Source organism: Poecile atricapillus, chromosome 39, assembly GCF_030490865.1.
Source record: "Poecile atricapillus isolate bPoeAtr1 chromosome 39, bPoeAtr1.hap1, whole genome shotgun sequence".
Classification (NCBI taxonomy): Eukaryota; Metazoa; Chordata; class Aves; order Passeriformes; family Paridae; genus Poecile; species Poecile atricapillus.
In genome coordinates, this window is record NC_081287.1 from 411,153 (window position 1) to 427,534 (window position 16,382).

The 16,382-nt window shown below is 63.5% G+C and overlaps 2 protein-coding genes across 2 annotated transcripts; one reads left to right on the forward strand and one right to left on the reverse strand.

Moving 5' to 3' along the window:
* Positions 1–1,575: 1,575 nt before the first annotated feature.
* LOC131591307 (ATPase SWSAP1-like) lies at positions 1,576–3,420 on the forward strand. Its single transcript, XM_058861881.1, has 2 exons — positions 1,576–1,809; positions 2,866–3,420. The coding sequence occupies exons 1-2, from the start codon at positions 1,576–1,578 to the stop codon at positions 3,349–3,351; spliced, it is 720 nt and encodes a 239-aa protein (XP_058717864.1). The 3' UTR covers positions 3,352–3,420.
* A 1,438-nt stretch (positions 3,421–4,858) lies between these two features.
* On the reverse strand, positions 4,859–15,882 carry LOC131591217 (erythropoietin receptor-like). Its single transcript, XM_058861697.1, has 9 exons — positions 15,813–15,882; positions 14,990–15,251; positions 13,661–13,811; positions 13,294–13,465; positions 11,278–11,429; positions 9,704–9,857; positions 8,699–8,786; positions 7,351–7,438; positions 4,859–5,911 (listed from the first exon to the last, which is right to left on the reverse strand). Exons 1-9 carry the CDS (start codon positions 15,880–15,882, stop codon positions 5,594–5,596), a joined length of 1,455 nt encoding a protein of 484 aa, XP_058717680.1. The 3' UTR covers positions 4,859–5,593.
* Between the last annotated feature and the right edge of the window lie 500 nt (positions 15,883–16,382).

A 16,382-nucleotide genomic window follows, 5' to 3' on the forward strand; every position in this document is an offset into this window, starting at 1 on the left:
GGGACCCTCGGAGGGGTTTGGGGACCCTCGGGGGGGGTTTGGGGACCCTCGGGGGGGGGTTTGGGGACCCTCGGGGGGGGTTTGGGGACCCTCGGGAGGGGTTTGGGGACCCTCGGGGGGGTTTGGGGACCCTCGGGGGGGGGTTTGGGGACGCTCGGGGAGGATTTGGGGACCCTCGGAAGGGGTTTGGGGACCTTTCTGTGACCTTTGGGGACCTTTCTGTGACCTTTGGGGACCCTCGGAGGGGTTTGGGGACCCTCGGGGAGGGTTTGGGGACCCTCGGGGGGGGCTTGGGGACCCTCTGAGGGGTTTGGGGACCCTTGGGGGGGTTTGGGGACCCTCGGGAGGGGTTTGGGGACCCTCGGGAGGGGTTTGGGGACCTTTCTGTGACCTTTGGGGACCCTCGGGGGGCGTTTGGGGACCCTCGGGAGGGGTTTGGGGACCCTCGGGGAGGATTTGGGGACCCTCGGGGGGGTTTGGGGACCCTCGGGAGGGGTTTGGGGACCCTCGGGGGGGTTTGGGGACCCTCGGGAGGGGTTTGGGGACCCTCGGAGGAGGTTTGGGGACCCTCGGGGGGGTTTGGAGACCCTCGGGGGGGGTTTGGGGACCCTCGGGAGGGGTTTGGGGACCCTCGGGGGGGCGTTTTGGGACCTTTCTGTGACCTTTGGGGACCCTCGGGGGGCGTTTGGGGACCCTCGGAGGGGTTTGGGGACCCTCGGGAGGGGCTTGGGGACCTTTGTGTGGCCTTTGGGGACCCTCAGGGGACCCTTAATGACCTTTGGGGACTTTCCTGTGACCTTTGGGGACCTTTCTGTGACTTGTGGGACCCTCACGTGAACTTTGGGGACCCTCGTGTGACTCCTGTGACCCTCAGGGGACCTTTGGGGACCTTCCTGTGACCTTTGGGGACCTTCAGGGCACCTTTAATGACCTTCGGGGACCTTTCTGTGACTTGCGGGACCCTCGGGGGGGTTTGTGGGACCTTTGAGGACCCTTGGGTGACCTTTGGGGACCCTCACGTGACCCTTGGGGACCCTTGGGTGACCTTTGGGGACTGTCACGTGACCCTTGGGGACCCTTGGGGACCCTCACGTGACCTTTGGGGACCCTCACGTGACCTTTGGGGACCCTTGGGTGACCTTTGGGGACCCTCACGTGACCCTTGGGGACTGTCACGTGACCTTTGGGGACCCTCGTGTGCTCCCCCCGTGCCCGGGGGTGGGCGTGGCCCCGCTCTCGCCCCGCCCATTTGCATGCGCAGGGGGGCGGGGCCACGCATCTCATTAACATACGGAGCCCCGCCCCCGGCGGCTGAGGGCGGGAAGGGGCGCTGAGGGCAGCCGTGCGCTGATTGGCCGAGCCGCGCTGGCGGGAACAGCGCTGAGGGGGGGCTCTGCTCTGATTGGCTGAGACATTCCCGCCCACCGCTGTGGGGGGAACAGCGCTGAGGGAAGCCGTGCGCTGATTGGCCGAGCCGCCGCGGCGGGAGCGGCGCCGAGGGTGAGCAGCGCCGTGATTGGCTGAGCGCAGCCGAGGCGCGCAGCCCATTGGCCGCGCAGCGCCTGCCCCGCTGCCATGGCGGCGGCTCTGGAGCGGGCGCTGGGCCCGGCGGCACCGGGGGAAGGCTCGGAGGCGGCGCTGCCGCCGCTGCCGGTGCTGGTGCTGGGCCCGGCGGGCTCGGGCCGCACCTCGCTGCTGCTGCGGGCGGCGCTGGCGGGCGGCGCGGACGGGCCCCGAGCGCTGTTCCTGGCGCCCAGCGCCATCCCGAGGCTCCCGGGTGGAGCCGGCACCGACCCGCGGGCGCTGCAGGTGAGCGGGGCCGGCGGGACGGGGCGGGGGTGCTGAGGGGAGGGCGGGGAGCGCTGAGGGGAAGGCGGGGAGCGCTGAGGGGAAGGCGGGGATCGCTGAGGAGAAGGCGGGGATCGGTGAGGGGAAGGCGGGGATCGGTGAGGGGAGGGCGGGGATCGCTGAGGGGAAGGCGGGGATCGGTGAGGGGAAGGCGGGGAGCGCTGAGGAGAAGGCGGTGTTTGCTGAAGGAAAGGCGGTGTTTGATGAGGGGAAGGCGGTGTTTGCGGAGGGGAGGGCGGGGATGTGCTGAGGAGAAGGCGGGGATCGGTGAGGGGAAGGCGGGGAGCGCTGAGGGGAAGGCGGGATGTGCTGAGGGGAAGGCGGTGTTTGCTGAGGAGAAGGCGGTGTTTGCTGAAGGAAAGGCGGTGTTTGCTGAAGGAAAGGCGGTGTTTGCTGAAGGAAAGGCGGTGTTTGCTGAAGGAAAGGCGGTGTTTGATGAGGGGAAGGCGGGGAGCGCTGAGGGGAAGGCGGTGTTTGCTGAGGCGCTGACTCTTGTCCCCTCTGTCCCCCTTGTGCCTCCTGTCCCGCCATCCTCACTGTCCCCTCTGTCCCCCTTGTCCCCTCTGTCCCCCTTGTCCCCTCTGTACCCCCGTGTCCCCCGCTGTCCCCCCGCTGTCCCCGTGTCCCCCGCTGTCCCCCCTCTATCCCCATGTCCCCCGCTGTCCCCCCGCTGTCCCCGTGTCCCCCACTGTCCCCCGCTATCCCCATGTCCCCCGCTGTCCCCCGCTGTCCCCGTCTATCCCCATGTCTCCCGCTGTCCCCCCGCTGTCCCCGTGTCCCCCACTGTCCCCCGCTATCCCCATGTCCCCCGCTGTCCCCCCGCTGTCCCCGTGTCCCCCGCTGTACCCCCACTGTCCCCGTGTCCCCCACTGTCCCCCGCTGTCCCCGTGTCCCCCGCTGTCCCCCCTCTATCCCCGTGTCCCCCGCTGTACCCCCACTGTCCCCGTGTCCCCCACTGTCCCCCGCTATCCCCGTGTCCCCCGCTGTCCCCCCGCTGTCCCCGTGTCCCCGCCGCAGCGCCTGGAGCTGCGCTACCCCTGCAGCCGCTCGTCGCTGTGTCGCGAGCTGGTGTGGCATCTGTCGCTGTCCCCTCACCCCCCGGCGCTGCTGCTCCTGGACGGGCTGGAGCGTTACCTGGGGGCGTCCCCGGCCGCCCCCGCCCGCCTGGCCGCGCTGCTGCTGCAGCTGTGCCGCGTCCCCCGCTGTCCCCCGCGGGTCCCCCCGCAGCTGGTGGCCGCCCTGCGCCTGCCCCCGCCCGGCCCGCACGTCCTGGGGACGCTGCTCCGCTTCTTCCCGGCGCGGTGTCACCTGCGGCCGGCCCGCGGGGACAGCCCCGGACACGCGCGGGTGACGCTGCGCTGCCCCGGGACAGCCGGGAGGAGGTGGCGGCTGCGCCTCGGGGACAGCGGAGGGGACAGAGGAGGGGACAGCCCTGGGGACAGCCCTGGGGACAGCCCTGGGGACAGCGGAGGGGACAGCGGCTCCGAGGAGGAGTGGGAGTGACACGGACCCGATGGGGACACGGACCCGATGGGGACACGGACACGATGTCACCACCCCCCCGCGGGGACACGGACACGATGGGGACACGGACACGATGTCACCACCCCCCCACGGGGACACGGACCCGGTGCCACCACCCCCCCGCGGGGACATGGACCCGATGGGGACACGGACACGGTGCCACCCCCCGACAGGGACACGGACACGATGGGGACACGGACACGGTGCCACCACCCCACGGGGACACGGACACGGTGCCACCACCCCACGGGGACACGGACACGATGCCACCACCACCCCACGGGGACATGGATCCGATGTCACCACCCCCCCGCGGGTGCCAGGGACGTGGCGGGTGACACGGTGCTGGGAGTGGTGACAGTGACACGGAGCTGGGAGGGGTGACAGTGACACGGTGCCGGGAGGGGTGACAGTGACACGGTGCTGGGAGGGGTGACAGTGACACGGTGCCGGGAGGGGTGACAGTGACACGGTGCTGGGAGGGGTGACAGTGACACGGTGCTGGGAGGGGTGACAGTGACACGGAGCTGGGAGGGGTGACAGTGACACGGTGCTGGGAGGGGTGACAGTGACACGGTGCTGGGAGGGGTGACAGTGACACGGTGCCGGGAGGGGTGACAGTGACACGGTGCTGGGGAGGGGTGACAGTGACACGGGGCTGGGAGGGGTGACAGTGACACGGTGCCGGGAGGGGTGACAGTGACACGGTGCCAGGTGTCCCCACCCGGGCCCGTCTGGGGGCTCCTGATAAGCGTTATCAGCCCCTCCCCCCCCCGCCCAGCCCGCCTGTGCCACCCCTCCAGGGCCCCAATGTCCCCACAGTGTCCCCAGGCTCCTGTCCCAGTGCTCCCAGTGCCCTCCCAGTGTCCCCAGTGTCCCCACAGTGTCCCCAGGCTCCTGTCCCAGTGCTCCCAGTGCCCTCCCAGTGCCCTCCCAGTGCCCTCCCAGTGTCCCCAGTGTCCCCACAGTGTCCCCAGGCTCCTATCCCAGTGCTCCCAGTGCCTTCCCAGTGCCCTCCCAGTGTCCCCAGTGTCCCCAGTGTCCCCACAGTGTCCCCAGGCTCCTGTCCCAGTGCTCCCAGTGCCTTCCCAGTGCCCTCCCAGTGTCCCCAGTGTCCCCACAGTGTCCCCAGGCTCCTGTCCCAGTGCTCCCAGTGCCCTCCCAGTGCCCTCCCAGTGCCCTCCCAGTGTCCCCAGTGTCCCCACAGTGTCCCCAGGCTCCTATCCCAGTGCTCCCAGTGCCTTCCCAGTGCCCTCCCAGTGTCCCCAGTGTCCCCAGTGTCCCCACAGTGTCCCCAGGCTCCTGTCCCAGTGCTCCCAGTGCCTTCCCAGTGTCCTCCCAGTGTCCCCAGGCTCCTGTCCCAGTGCTCCCAGTGTCCCCAGTGTGTCCCCGGTCCCTCCCAGTGTCCCCCACTGCCCTCCCAGTTATCCCCTGTTGTCCCCAGTGTCGCTCCCAGTCTGTCCCAGTGCCCCCAGTGCCCGTCCCAGTGTCCCCAGTGCCCGTCCCAGTCCATCCCAGTGTCCCCAGTCCATCCCAGTGTCCCCAGTGCCCGTCCCAGTCCGTCCCAGTGTCCCCAGTCCGTCCCAGTGTCCCCAGTCTGTCCCAGTGTCCCCAGTGGGGGCGTGGGCCGTGGCCCAGCGTCGCTTTTATTGTACAAAATCATTAAAAACCCAAAGCAGGTGAAATTCGATGTCCCCGGCCGTCCCCTCCCCCTCCCTCCGCGTCCCCGCGCCCGGGGTGATGATGTCACAATGACGTCATGTCCGTTCCGCACTGACGTCATCGCTCCGTGTGACGTCACCTGTCCCATCCACGTGACGTCACCGGGACGCGTTCCCTCGGCGCTGACGTCACTGCTCCCGTCCGTGTGACGTCATCGCGTCCCTTCCATGACATCATCCGCGCCTTCGGCGTGACGTCACCGCGCTGCGTCCCTTTCCACGTGACGTCACCGGTCTGCGTCGCGTGACGTCACAGCGACGCGTCCCTTCTGTGATTACGTCATTGTCCTTCCGCGTGACGTCACCGCGTCGCGTCCCCTCCGCGATGACCTCATTGTTGCTGCGCGTGACGTCACTAATCCATCTTTCCCCCCGCTGACGTCACACGCCCCTTTCTCCGCGTGACGTCACTGTGTTGCTGTGCGTGACGTCACTAACCCAGCTTTCCCCGGTGACGTCACACGCCCCCTTTCTTCCCCGCGTGACGTCACCCGCCGCCATCAGGAGCAGATGACGTAATGGGGTCCTTGCCCCGCCCCCTCGGCGGCCTTGGGGGGAGGGGCGAGGTTGGCGTAGGGGGCGGGGCCGCGGGGGGAGGGGCGGAGCAGGGCGGAGCCGGGCTCGAACAGGGTGTACTCAAAGCTGGGGGAGGGGGAGGGGTCCCCGGGGGGCTCCCGGGGCTGGGGGGGGGTCTCAGTCCCGGGGGGGAGGGGCGGCTCCCCCGGCCCCTCCCCCACCTCCTCCACGGCGTCCTCGGCCTCCAAGGGGGGGGGAGCGGGGGGAGCCCAGGGGGAGCCCGGGCCCTGGCACAGCCACAGCTGCGGGGGGGAAAGGGTTAAACGGCGCCGAAATGTCCCGAAATATCCCCTAAAATATCCCCCAAATGTCCTGAAATAGTCCCCAAAATATCCCGAAATATCCCCCGAAATATCCCCCGAAATATTCCCCAAAATATCCCCGAAATAGCCCGAAATATCCCGAAATATTCCCCAAAATATCCCCGAAATATTCCCCGGAATATCCCCCAAAATATCCCCAAATATTTCCCAAAATATTCCCCAAAATATCCCGAAATATCCCGAAATATTCCCCAAAATATCCCCCAAATGTCCTGAAATATTCCCCAAAATATCCCGAAATATCCCCAAATATTCCCCAAAATATCCCGAAATATCCCCTGAAATATCCCCAAAATGTCCTGAAATATTCCCCAAAATATCCCCCAAAATATCCCGAAATTATCCCGAAATATCCCCCGAAATATCCCCCAAAATATCCCCGAAATATCCCGAAATATTCCCCAAAATATCCCCCAAAATATCCCCAAATATTCCCCAAAATATCCCGAAATATTCCCCAAAATATCCCCCAAAATATCCCCAAATATTCCCCAAAATATCCCGAAAATGTCCTGAAATATCCCCCGAAATATCCCCAAATATTCCCCAAAATATCCCGAAATATCCCCCGAAATATCCCCAAAATGTCCTGAAATATTCCCCAAAATAGTCCCGAAATATCCCCCAAAATATCCCCCAAAATATCCCCTAAAATATCCCCAAATATTCCCCGAAATATCCCCCAAAATATCCCGAAATATCCCCCAAAATATCCCCAAAATAGCCCGAAATAGCCCGAAATATTCCCCAAAATATCCCCGAAATATCCCGAAATATTCCCCGAAATATCCCGAAATATTCCCCAAAATATCCCCGAAATATCCCAAAATGTCCTGAAATATCCCCCAAAATATCCCCAAATATTCCCCAAAATATCCCGAAATATCCCCCGAAATATCCCCAAAATGTCCTGAAATATTCCCCAAAATATCCCCGAAATATCCCCCGAAATATCCTGAAATATCCCCCGAAATATCCCCCAAAATGTCCCGAAATTATCCCGAAATATCCCCCCAAATATCCCCCAAAATGTCCCGAAATATTCCCCAAAATATCCCCAAAGTATCCTGAAATATCCCCTAAAACATCCCCAAAATATCCCCTAAAACCACCCAAAATATCCCCAAAATATCCCCGAAAATCACCCGAAAATTACCCAAAATTCACCCGAAAATTACCCAAAATTCACCCGAAAATCATCCAAAAATCACCCGAAAATCATCCAAAAATCACCCGAAACGCCCCCAAACTCACCCCAAAAAACCCCAAACCATCCCCCAAAACCCCCAATCCCCCCCCAAAATCCCGGGACCCCCCAGAATTCCCCAAATTCCCCCAAATTCCCGAATTTCCCTCACCTGGAAGTTGCCGCCGTAGGCGCTGAAGAGCCCCTCGAACTCTCGCTCCGGGCCCGGCACCGGCGGCCACAGCTTGGCCCGAAGGGTCCTGGGGGACGGGGGGTCAGGGGGTCCCCGAAATCCCCCCCAGAGACCCCAAAAACACCCCAAGAACACCCCAGAGACCCCAAAAACACCCCAAAATCCACCCCAGAGACCCCAAAAACAGCGCAAAAACACCCCGAAATCCCCCCCAGAGACCCCAAAAACAGCCCAAGAACACCCCAGAGACCCCGAAATCCCCCCAGAGACCCCAAAAACACCCCAAAAACACCCCAGAGACCCCAAAAACACCCCGAAATCCCCCCCAGACCCCAAAAACAGCCCAAGAACACCCCAGAGACCCCGAAATCCCCCCAGAGACGCCAAAAACACCCCAAAATCCACCCCAGAGACCCCAAAAACCCCAAAAACACCCCAGAGACCCCAAAAACAGCCCAAAAACACCCCAGAGACCCCAAAAACACCCCCAGAGACCCCAAAAACACCCCAAAAACACCCCAAAAACACCCCAAAAACACCCCAGAGACCCCAAAAACACCCCGAAAACACCCCAAAAACACCCCAAAAACACCCCGAAAACACCCCAAAAACATACCAAAATCCACCCCAGAGACCCCAAAAACACCCCAAAAACACCCCAAAAACACCCCAGAGACCCCAAAACCATCCCAAAACCACCCCAAAATCCCACAGAGACCCCCCCAGTCCCCCCAGTACCGGCGGTGTCCCAGCAGTCCCAGTGCTCCCAGTGCTCCCCAGTCCCCCCAGTCCCTCCCAGTCCCCCCAGTTTCCCCAGTCCCCCCAGTCCCCCCAGTACCGGCGGTGTCCCAGCAGTCCCAGTCCCCCCAGTCCCTCCCAGTTCCCCCAGTACCGGCGGTGTCCCAGCAGTCCCAGTCCCCCCAGTCCCCCCAGTCCCCCCAGTCCCCCCAGTCCCCCCAGTTCCCCCAGTCCCCCCAGTACCGGCGGTGTCCCAGCAGTCCCAGTTCCCCCAGTGCTCCCCAGTTCCCCCAGTCCCCCCAGTCCCCCCAGTTCCCCCAGTACCGGCGGTGTCCCAGTGCTCCCAGTTCCCTCCCAGTCCCCCCAGTCCCCCCAGTCCCTCCCAGTCCCCCCAGTCCCCCCAGTCCCCCCAGTACCGGCGGTGTCCCAGCAGTCCCAGTGCTCCCAGTGCTCCCAGTTCCCCCCAGTCCCCCCAGTCCCCCCAGTCCCCCCAGTACCGGCGGTGTCCCAGCAGTCCCAGTGCTCCCAGTCCCTCCCAGTCCCTCCCAGTCCCCCCAGTCCCTCCCAGTCCCCCCAGTTCCCCCAGTACCGGCGGTGTCCCAGCAGTCCCAGTGCTCCCAGTGCCAGCAGCAGCAGCCCCAGCAGGCTCGCCAGTCCCAGCGTCACCGCGTCCAGCTCTGGGTGACAGGGGACACCCGGGGGGTGGCACTGGGGGGTCACGGGGGGGGCGACACCTCTTCAGGGACCCCTCCCAGTGCGCCCCAGTGCTCCCAGTAGCGCCTCGGCGGCCCTGGGTGTGCCCTCGGTGTCCCCAAACCCCCTCGGTGTCCCCAAACCCCCCCTCAGTGTCCCCAAACCCCCCCTGAGTGTCCCCAAACCCCCCTCGGTGTCCCCAAACCCTCCTCAGTGTCCCCGAATCCCCCTCAGTGTCCTCTCAGTGTCCCCAAACCCCCCCTCAGTGTCCCCAAACCCCCCCTCAGTGTCCCCAAACCCCCTCAGTGTCCCCTCAGTGTCCCCTCAGTGTCCCCTCAATGTCCCCAAACTTCCTCAATGTCCCCGCTCCCCCCGCTCCCCCCGGTGTCCCCCCAATGTCCCCAAGCCCCCCAAATGTCCCCAAGACCCCCCGATCCCCCAAGCCCCCCGGTGTCCCCGCTGTCCCCGGTGTCGCCGGTGTCCCCAAGCCCCCCGCTGTCCCCGCTGTCCCCGGTGTCCCCAAGCCCCCCCGCTGTCCCCGGTGTCCCCGGTGTCCCCAAGCCCCCCCGCTGTCCCCGGTGTCGCCGGTGTCCCCAAGACCCCCCGCTGTCCCCGCTGTCCCCGGTGTCCCCGGTGTCCCCGCTGTCCCCGCTGTCCCCAAGCCCCTCCGCTGTCCCCGCTGTCCCCGGTGTCCCCAAGCCCCCCGCTGTCCCCAATGTCCCCGCTGTCCCCAATGTCCCCTCTGTCCCCGGTGTCCCCAAGCCCCCCCGCTGTCCCCGCTGTCCCCGCTGTCCCCAAGCCCCCCCGCTGTCCCCAAGCCCCCCCGCTGTCCCCGCTGTCCCCGCTGTCTCCGCTGTCCCCAAGCCCCCCCGGTGTCGCCGGTGTCGCCGGTGTCACTCACCGGGGGGGGTGGTGGCACTGCGGGGGGGGGACCAGGGGCTCCAGAAGCCGCTGTAGCTGATCCCGTCGGGCCGGGCCCGGGCTCGCACCGAGTACTCGGTGCTGGCCCGGAGACCCCCGACCCCCTGCTCGCGCCGGCCCGCCGGGACCCCCACCTGAGGGGGGATGGGATGGTCAGGGACCCCAAAAACACCAAAATCCCCCCAAAAACCCACCACAGAGACCCCAAAAACCCCCAAATCCACCCCAAAATACCCCAAAATATCCCAAAATCCCAAAAAAAACCCCGCCGGGACCCCCACCTGAGGGGGGATGGGATGGTCAGGGACCCCAAAAACACCAAAATCCCCCCAAAAACCCACCACAGGGACCCCAAAAACCCCAAAATCCACCCCAAAATACCCCAAAATATCCCAAAATCCCAAAAAAAACCCCCGCCGGGACCCCCACCTGAGGGGGGATGGGATGGTCAGGAACCCCAAAATCCCGAAATCCCCCCAAAAACCCACCACAGGGATCCCAAAAACACCAAAATCCACCCCAAAAAACCCCGCCGGGACCCCCACCTGAGGAGGGATGGGATGGTCAGGGACCCCAAAACCAGCAAATCCACCCAAAAAACCCACCACAGGGACCCCAAAAACCCCCAAATCCACCCCAAAAAACCCCGCCGGGACCCCCACCTGAGGGGGGATGGGATGGTCAGGGACCCCAAAAACACCAAAATCCCCCCAAAAACCCACCACAGAGACCCCAAAAACACCAAAATCCACCCCAAAATATCCCAAAATCCCAAAAAAACCCCCGCCGGGACCCCCACCTGAGGGGGGATGGTCAGGGACCCCAAAACCACCAAAATCCCCAAAAAACCGCACAAGGAACCTCAAAAATGCCCCAAAATACCCCAAAACCGCAACAGGGAACCCAAAACCAGAACGGGGAACCAAAAACCAGAACAGGGAACCCAAAACCAGAACAGGGAACCCAAAACCAGAACAGGGAACCGAAAAATCCCCCCGAAAATCCCCCAAAACCACAACGGGGAACCCAAAAAATCCCCCAAAACCACAACAGGGACCCCAAATCCCCTCAAGGGACCCCCAAACCCCCCCAGATTCCCTCTAGGACCCCCCAAATCCCCTCCAGGGACCCCCAAATCCCCTCCAGGGACCCCCCAAACCCCCCCTAAACCCCTTCCAGGGACCCCCAACCCCCCCAAATCCCCTCCAGGGACCCCCAAATCCCCTCCAGGGACCCCCAAACCCCCCCAAACCCCCAACAGGGACCCCCAAACCCCCCAAATCCCCTCCAGGGACCCCCCCAAGCCCCCCCAAACCCCCTCCAGGGACCCCCCCAAGCCCCTCCCGGAGCCCCCAAATCCCCTCCAGGGACCCCCAAACCCCCCAAATCCCCTCCAGGGACCCTCAAATCCCCTCAAACCCCCCCAAATCCCCTCCAGGACCCCCCCAAGCCCCCCCAGATCCCCTCCAGGACCCCCCAAAGCCCCCCCAAGCCCCCCCAGATCCCCTCCAGGACCCCCCCAAGCCCCCCCCCGAGCCCCGGGTTGTCTCTGACCGTTTTTGGGGGTCCCTCGGGGGGGCTCAGGGCCAGCTGGAAGATGAGGCTGGAGTGCAGGTACGGCCCGGGGGGGGGGGCCCAGCGCACGCACAGCTCCCCCCGGGACCCCCCCGCAGACACCGACACGTTCTGGGGGGGTCCCGGGAGCACTGGGGGAGGGGTCCGTCAGTGGGGACCCCCCCCAAAATATCCCGGAGGGACAGGAGAGCCCCCCCAAAGGCAGAAATGAACCCCAAAATGCTGGGGTTTAACGCGAGGAGCCCTCCAAAAACACCGAGATTAACCCAAAATCACCCCCAAAACACCGGAATTAACCCAAAATCACCCACGGAACACCGAAATAAACCCAAAATCATCCCCGGAACACCGAAATTAACCCAAAATCATCCCCAAAACACAGAAATTAACCCAAAATCACCCCCGGAACACCGGGATTAACCCCAAAATCACCCCCAAAACACCGGAATCACCCCCAAAACACCGGAATTAACCCCGAAATCATCCCCAAAACACCGGAATTAACCCAAAATCATCCCCGAAATCCCGAAATTAACCCAAAATCACCCCCAAAACACCGGAATTAACCCAAAATCACCCCCAAAACACCGAAATTAACCCAAAATCATCCCCAAAACACCGGAATTAACCCAAAATCACCCCCGAAATCCCGAAATTAACCCAAAACCACCCCCGAAATTAACCCGAAATTAACCCGAAATTACCCCGAAATTGACCCGAAATTAACCCAAAATCACCCCCGAAATTAACCCGAAATTAACCCGAAATTACCCCGAAATTGACCCGAAATTAACCCAAAACCACCCCCGAAATTAACCCGAAATTACCCCTGAAATTAACCCCGAAATTGACCCGAAATTAACCCAAAATCACCCCCGAAATTAACCCGAAATTAACCCGAAATTACCCCGAAATTAACCCGAAATTAACCCCGAATTTAACCCGAAATTGACCCGAAATTAACCCGAAATTAACCCGAAATTAACCCGAAATTAACCCGAAATTAACCCCGAAATTAACCCCGAATTTAACGAATTTAACCCGAAATTAACCCGAAATTAACCCCGAAATTAACCCCGAAATTACCCCGAAATTAACCCGAAATTATCCCGAAATTGACCCGAAATTAACCCCGAAATTAACCCCGAATTTAACCCGAAATTATCCCGAAATTGACCCGAAATTAACCCGAAATTAACCCGAAATTGACCCGAAATTAACCCGAAATTATCCCGAAATTATCCCGAATTTAACCCGAAATTAACCCGAAATTGACCCGAAATTGACCCGAAATTAACCCGAAATTAACAAAAAAACCCCCGAAATTCACCCAAACTCTGCTCCCCAACCCTCAAATTTCCCCCCAAATCCCCCCCAGGACCCCCCAAACCCCCCCCAGGACCCCCCAAATCCCGCCGGGACCCCCCCAATCCCCCCGGGACCCCCCAAATCCCCCCCCGGGACCCCCCAAATCCCCCCAGGACCCCTCAAATCCCTTCCAGGACCCCCCAAATCCCTTCCAGGACCCCCCAAATCCCCCCCAGGACCCCCCAAATCCCTTCCAGGACCCCCCAAATCCCTTCCAGGACCCCCCAAATCCCCTCCAGGACCCCCCAAATCCCCCCCAAATCCCCCCGGGACCCCCCAAATCCTCCCGGGACCCCCCAAATCCCCCCGGGACCCCCCAAATCCCTTCCAGGACCCCTCAAACCCCCTCCAGGACCCCCCAAATCCCCTCCGGGACCCCCCAAATCCCCCCCAAATTTCCCCCCAAATCCCCCCGGGACCCCCCAAATCCCTCCAGAACCCCCCAAATCCCACCCAGGACCCCCCAAATCCCACCCAGGACCCCCCAAATCCCTTCCAGGACCCCCCAAATCCCCCCAGGACCCCCCAAATCCCCCCTCGGGACCCCCCAAATCCCCCCCGGGACCCCCCCAAATCCCCTCCAGAACCCCCCAAATCCCCCCGGGACCCCCCAAATCCCCCCCGTACCGACTTGGTCGATGAAGACGATGCGCTGGAACAGGGGGGGAGGGGGCTCCGTCGTTTGGGGGGGGCTCCCGGGGGTCCCAGAGGTGTTGGAGGGGGGCCCGGGGGTCCCGGGGGGGGTTCCGGGGGTCTCGGTGGTCTCGTTGGTCACGGGAGGAGTTCCGGTGGTCCCGGGGGTCTTGGGGGTCCCGGGGCGGGTCTCGGTGGTCCCGGTGGTCCCGGGGGTGGTCCCGGGGGTGGTCCCGGGGGTCCCGGGGGTGGTCTCGGTGGTCCCGGGGGTCCCGGTGGGGGTCTCGGTGGCTCTGGGGGTCCCGGGGGTCCCGGGGGTGGTCCCGGGGGTGGTCCCGGGGGTCCCGGTGGGGGTCCCGGTGGTGGTCCCGGGGGTCCCGGGGGTCCCGGGCAGCACGCGCAGCTCGAGGGGCACGAAGGTGACGGTGGCGGCCGGGGGCAGCGAGCACCAGAAACGGGACCCCCGGGACAGCGCGGTGACACTGAGGGGACAATCCTGCCACGGGTCCTGCCTGAGGGGACAGGGGACAGGTGACACTGAGGGGACACTGAGGGGACACTGAGGGGACAATCCTGCCACGGGTCCTGTCTGGGGGACATTGAGGGGACACTGAGGGGACACTGAGGGGACAATCCTGCCACGGGTCCTGCCTGGGGAGACAGGGGACAGGTGACACTGAGGGGACAGCGCGGTGACACTGAGGGGACAATCCTGCCACGGGTCCTGTCTGGGGGACACCGAGGGGACAATCAGGTGACACTGAGGGGACACTGAGGGGACACTGAGGGGACAATCCTGCCACGGGTCCTGCCTGGGGGGACATTGAGGGGACACTGAGGGGACACTGAGGGGACACTGAGGGGACACTGAGGGGACATTGAGGGGACACTGAGGTGACACTGAGGGGACACTGAGGGGACAGCGCGGTGACACTGAGGGGACAATCCTGCCACGGGTCCTGCCTGAGGGGACATTGAGGGCACACTGAGGGGACACTGAGGGGACAGGGGACACTGAGGGCACAGCGTGGTGACACTGAGGGGACACTGAGGGGACACTGAGGGGACACCGAGGTGTCACTCGGGGGTCACTTGGGGGTCACTCAGGGGTCACTCAGGTGTCACCCATGTGTCACCCATGTGTCACCCAGGTGTCACCCAGGGTCACTCAGGGGTCACTCAGGTGTCACCCGTGTGTCCCCTGTGTGTCACCCCTGTGTCACCCATGTGTCCCCCGTGTGTCCCCCGTGTCTCTCAGGGGTCACTCAGGGGTCACTCAGGTGTCACCCATGTGTCACCCCTGTGTCACCCCTGTGTCCCCTGTGTCTCTGGGTCACTCAGGGGTCACCCCTGTGTCACCCGTGTGTCCCCCGTGTCTCTCGGTCACTCAGGGGTCACTCAGGTGTCACCCAGGGTCTCTCAGGGGTCACTCAGGGGTCACTCAGGTGTCACTCAGGTGTCACTCGGGTGTCACCCATGTGTCACCCCTGTGTCCCCCGTGTGTCCCCCGTGTCTCTGGGTCACTCAGGTGTCACTCGGGTGTCACCCCTGTGTCCCCCCTGTGTCACCCATGTGTCCCCCGTGTCTCTCGGTCACTCAGGGGTCACTCGGGGGTCACTCAGGGGTCACTCAGGCGTCACCCAGGGTCACTCAGCTGTCCCCCCTGTGTCCCCGTGTCCCGGTCACTCACTCGAGGCGGAACTGCAGGCGGAAGCGGCTCGGCTCGGCGGGCCCGGGGCTGTCCCAGAAGCAGCTGAGGTCGTGCAGGGTCCGCGAGAAACAGTGAGGGGGCACCGGGTCCTGGAGCTGGACAATGGCCACTGGGGACAGCGGGGGGACATTGGGGACATTGGGGACATTGGGGACACTGGGGACATTGGGGACACTGGGGACACTGGGGACACAGGGGGGACAGTGAGGGGGCACCGGGTCCTGGAGCTGGACAATGGCCACTGAGGGGACAGGGGGACATTGGGGACATTGGGGACATTGGGGACATTGGGGACACTGGGGACAGGACTGGGGACACAGGGGACGGGGGGACAGCTGAGGGGCACAGGGTCCTGGGGACAGCTGGGACACTGGGGACACTGGGGACAGGGGGACTGGGGGGGCAGTGAGGGGCACCGGGTCCTGGAGCTGGACAATGGCCACTGGGGACAGCGGGGACATTGGGGACATTGGGGACATTGGGGACATTGGGGACACTGGGGACACTGGGGGGGCAGTGAGGGGGCACCGGGTCCTGGAGCTGGACAATGGCCACTGGGGACAGCGGGGACATTGGGGGGACATTGGGGACACCCAGGGGACACTGGGAACATTGGGGGGACACTGGGGACAGTGGGGACATTGGGGACACTGGGGGGACACTGGGGACATTGGGGACATTGGGGACACTGGGGACACTGGGGGGGACAGTGAGGGGGCACCGGGTCCTGGAGCTGGACAATGGCCACTGGGGACAGCAGGGACATTGGGGACATTGGGGACATTGGGGACATTGGGGACACCCAGGGGACACAGGGGGGGGCAGTGAGGGGGCACCGGGTCCTGGAGCTGGACAATGGCCACTGGGGACATCGGGGACATTGGGGACATTGGGGACACCCAGGGGACACTGGGGACACTGGGGACACTGGGGGGGCTCGGGGGACACTCCGGGGTCACACAAGGGGGGAATCACACGAGGAATTTCACACCAAACCTCCCCCAAGCCCCTCCAAAACCCCTCCAAAACCCCACAAACCTCCCCAAAACCCTTCCTGAACCTTTCCAAAACCCCACAAACCTCCCAAACCTCCCCCAAATCCCTCCTAAACCCCCAAAACTCCTCCTAAACCTCCCCAAATTCTCCAAAAACTCCCGAAACCTCCCCCAAACCCCTCCAAAGCCCCCCAAACCTCCCGAGACCTCCCCCAAACCCCTCCTAAACCTCCCAAAATTCTCCAAAACTCCCGAAACCTCCCTAAAACCCCTCCTAAACCCTTCCAAAATCCCCCAAACCTCCCCAAAACCCCTCCCGAACCTTTCCAAAATCCCCCAAACCTCCCCAAAACCCCTCCCGAACCTTTCCAAAACCA

Coding starts and splice junctions, on each gene's coding strand:
- LOC131591217 (XM_058861697.1), bottom strand. CDS start 15,882: ATGTCCCCAGTGGCCATTGTCCAGCTCCAGGACCCGGTGCCCCCTCAC. Junction 15,252..15,812: donor CCCCCCCCTGTGTCCCCTGG/GTGTCCCCAATG, acceptor CTGTCCCCTCAG/TGGCCATTGTCCAGCTCCAG. Junction 7,439..8,698: donor GGACTGCTGGGACACCGCCG/GTACTGGGGGAA, acceptor CCCGTCCCCCAG/GACCCTTCGGGCCAAGCTGT.
- LOC131591307 (XM_058861881.1), top strand. CDS start 1,576: ATGGCGGCGGCTCTGGAGCGGGCGCTGGGCCCGGCGGCACCGGGGGAA. Junction 1,810..2,865: donor CCGACCCGCGGGCGCTGCAG/GTGAGCGGGGCC, acceptor TCCCCGCCGCAG/CGCCTGGAGCTGCGCTACCC.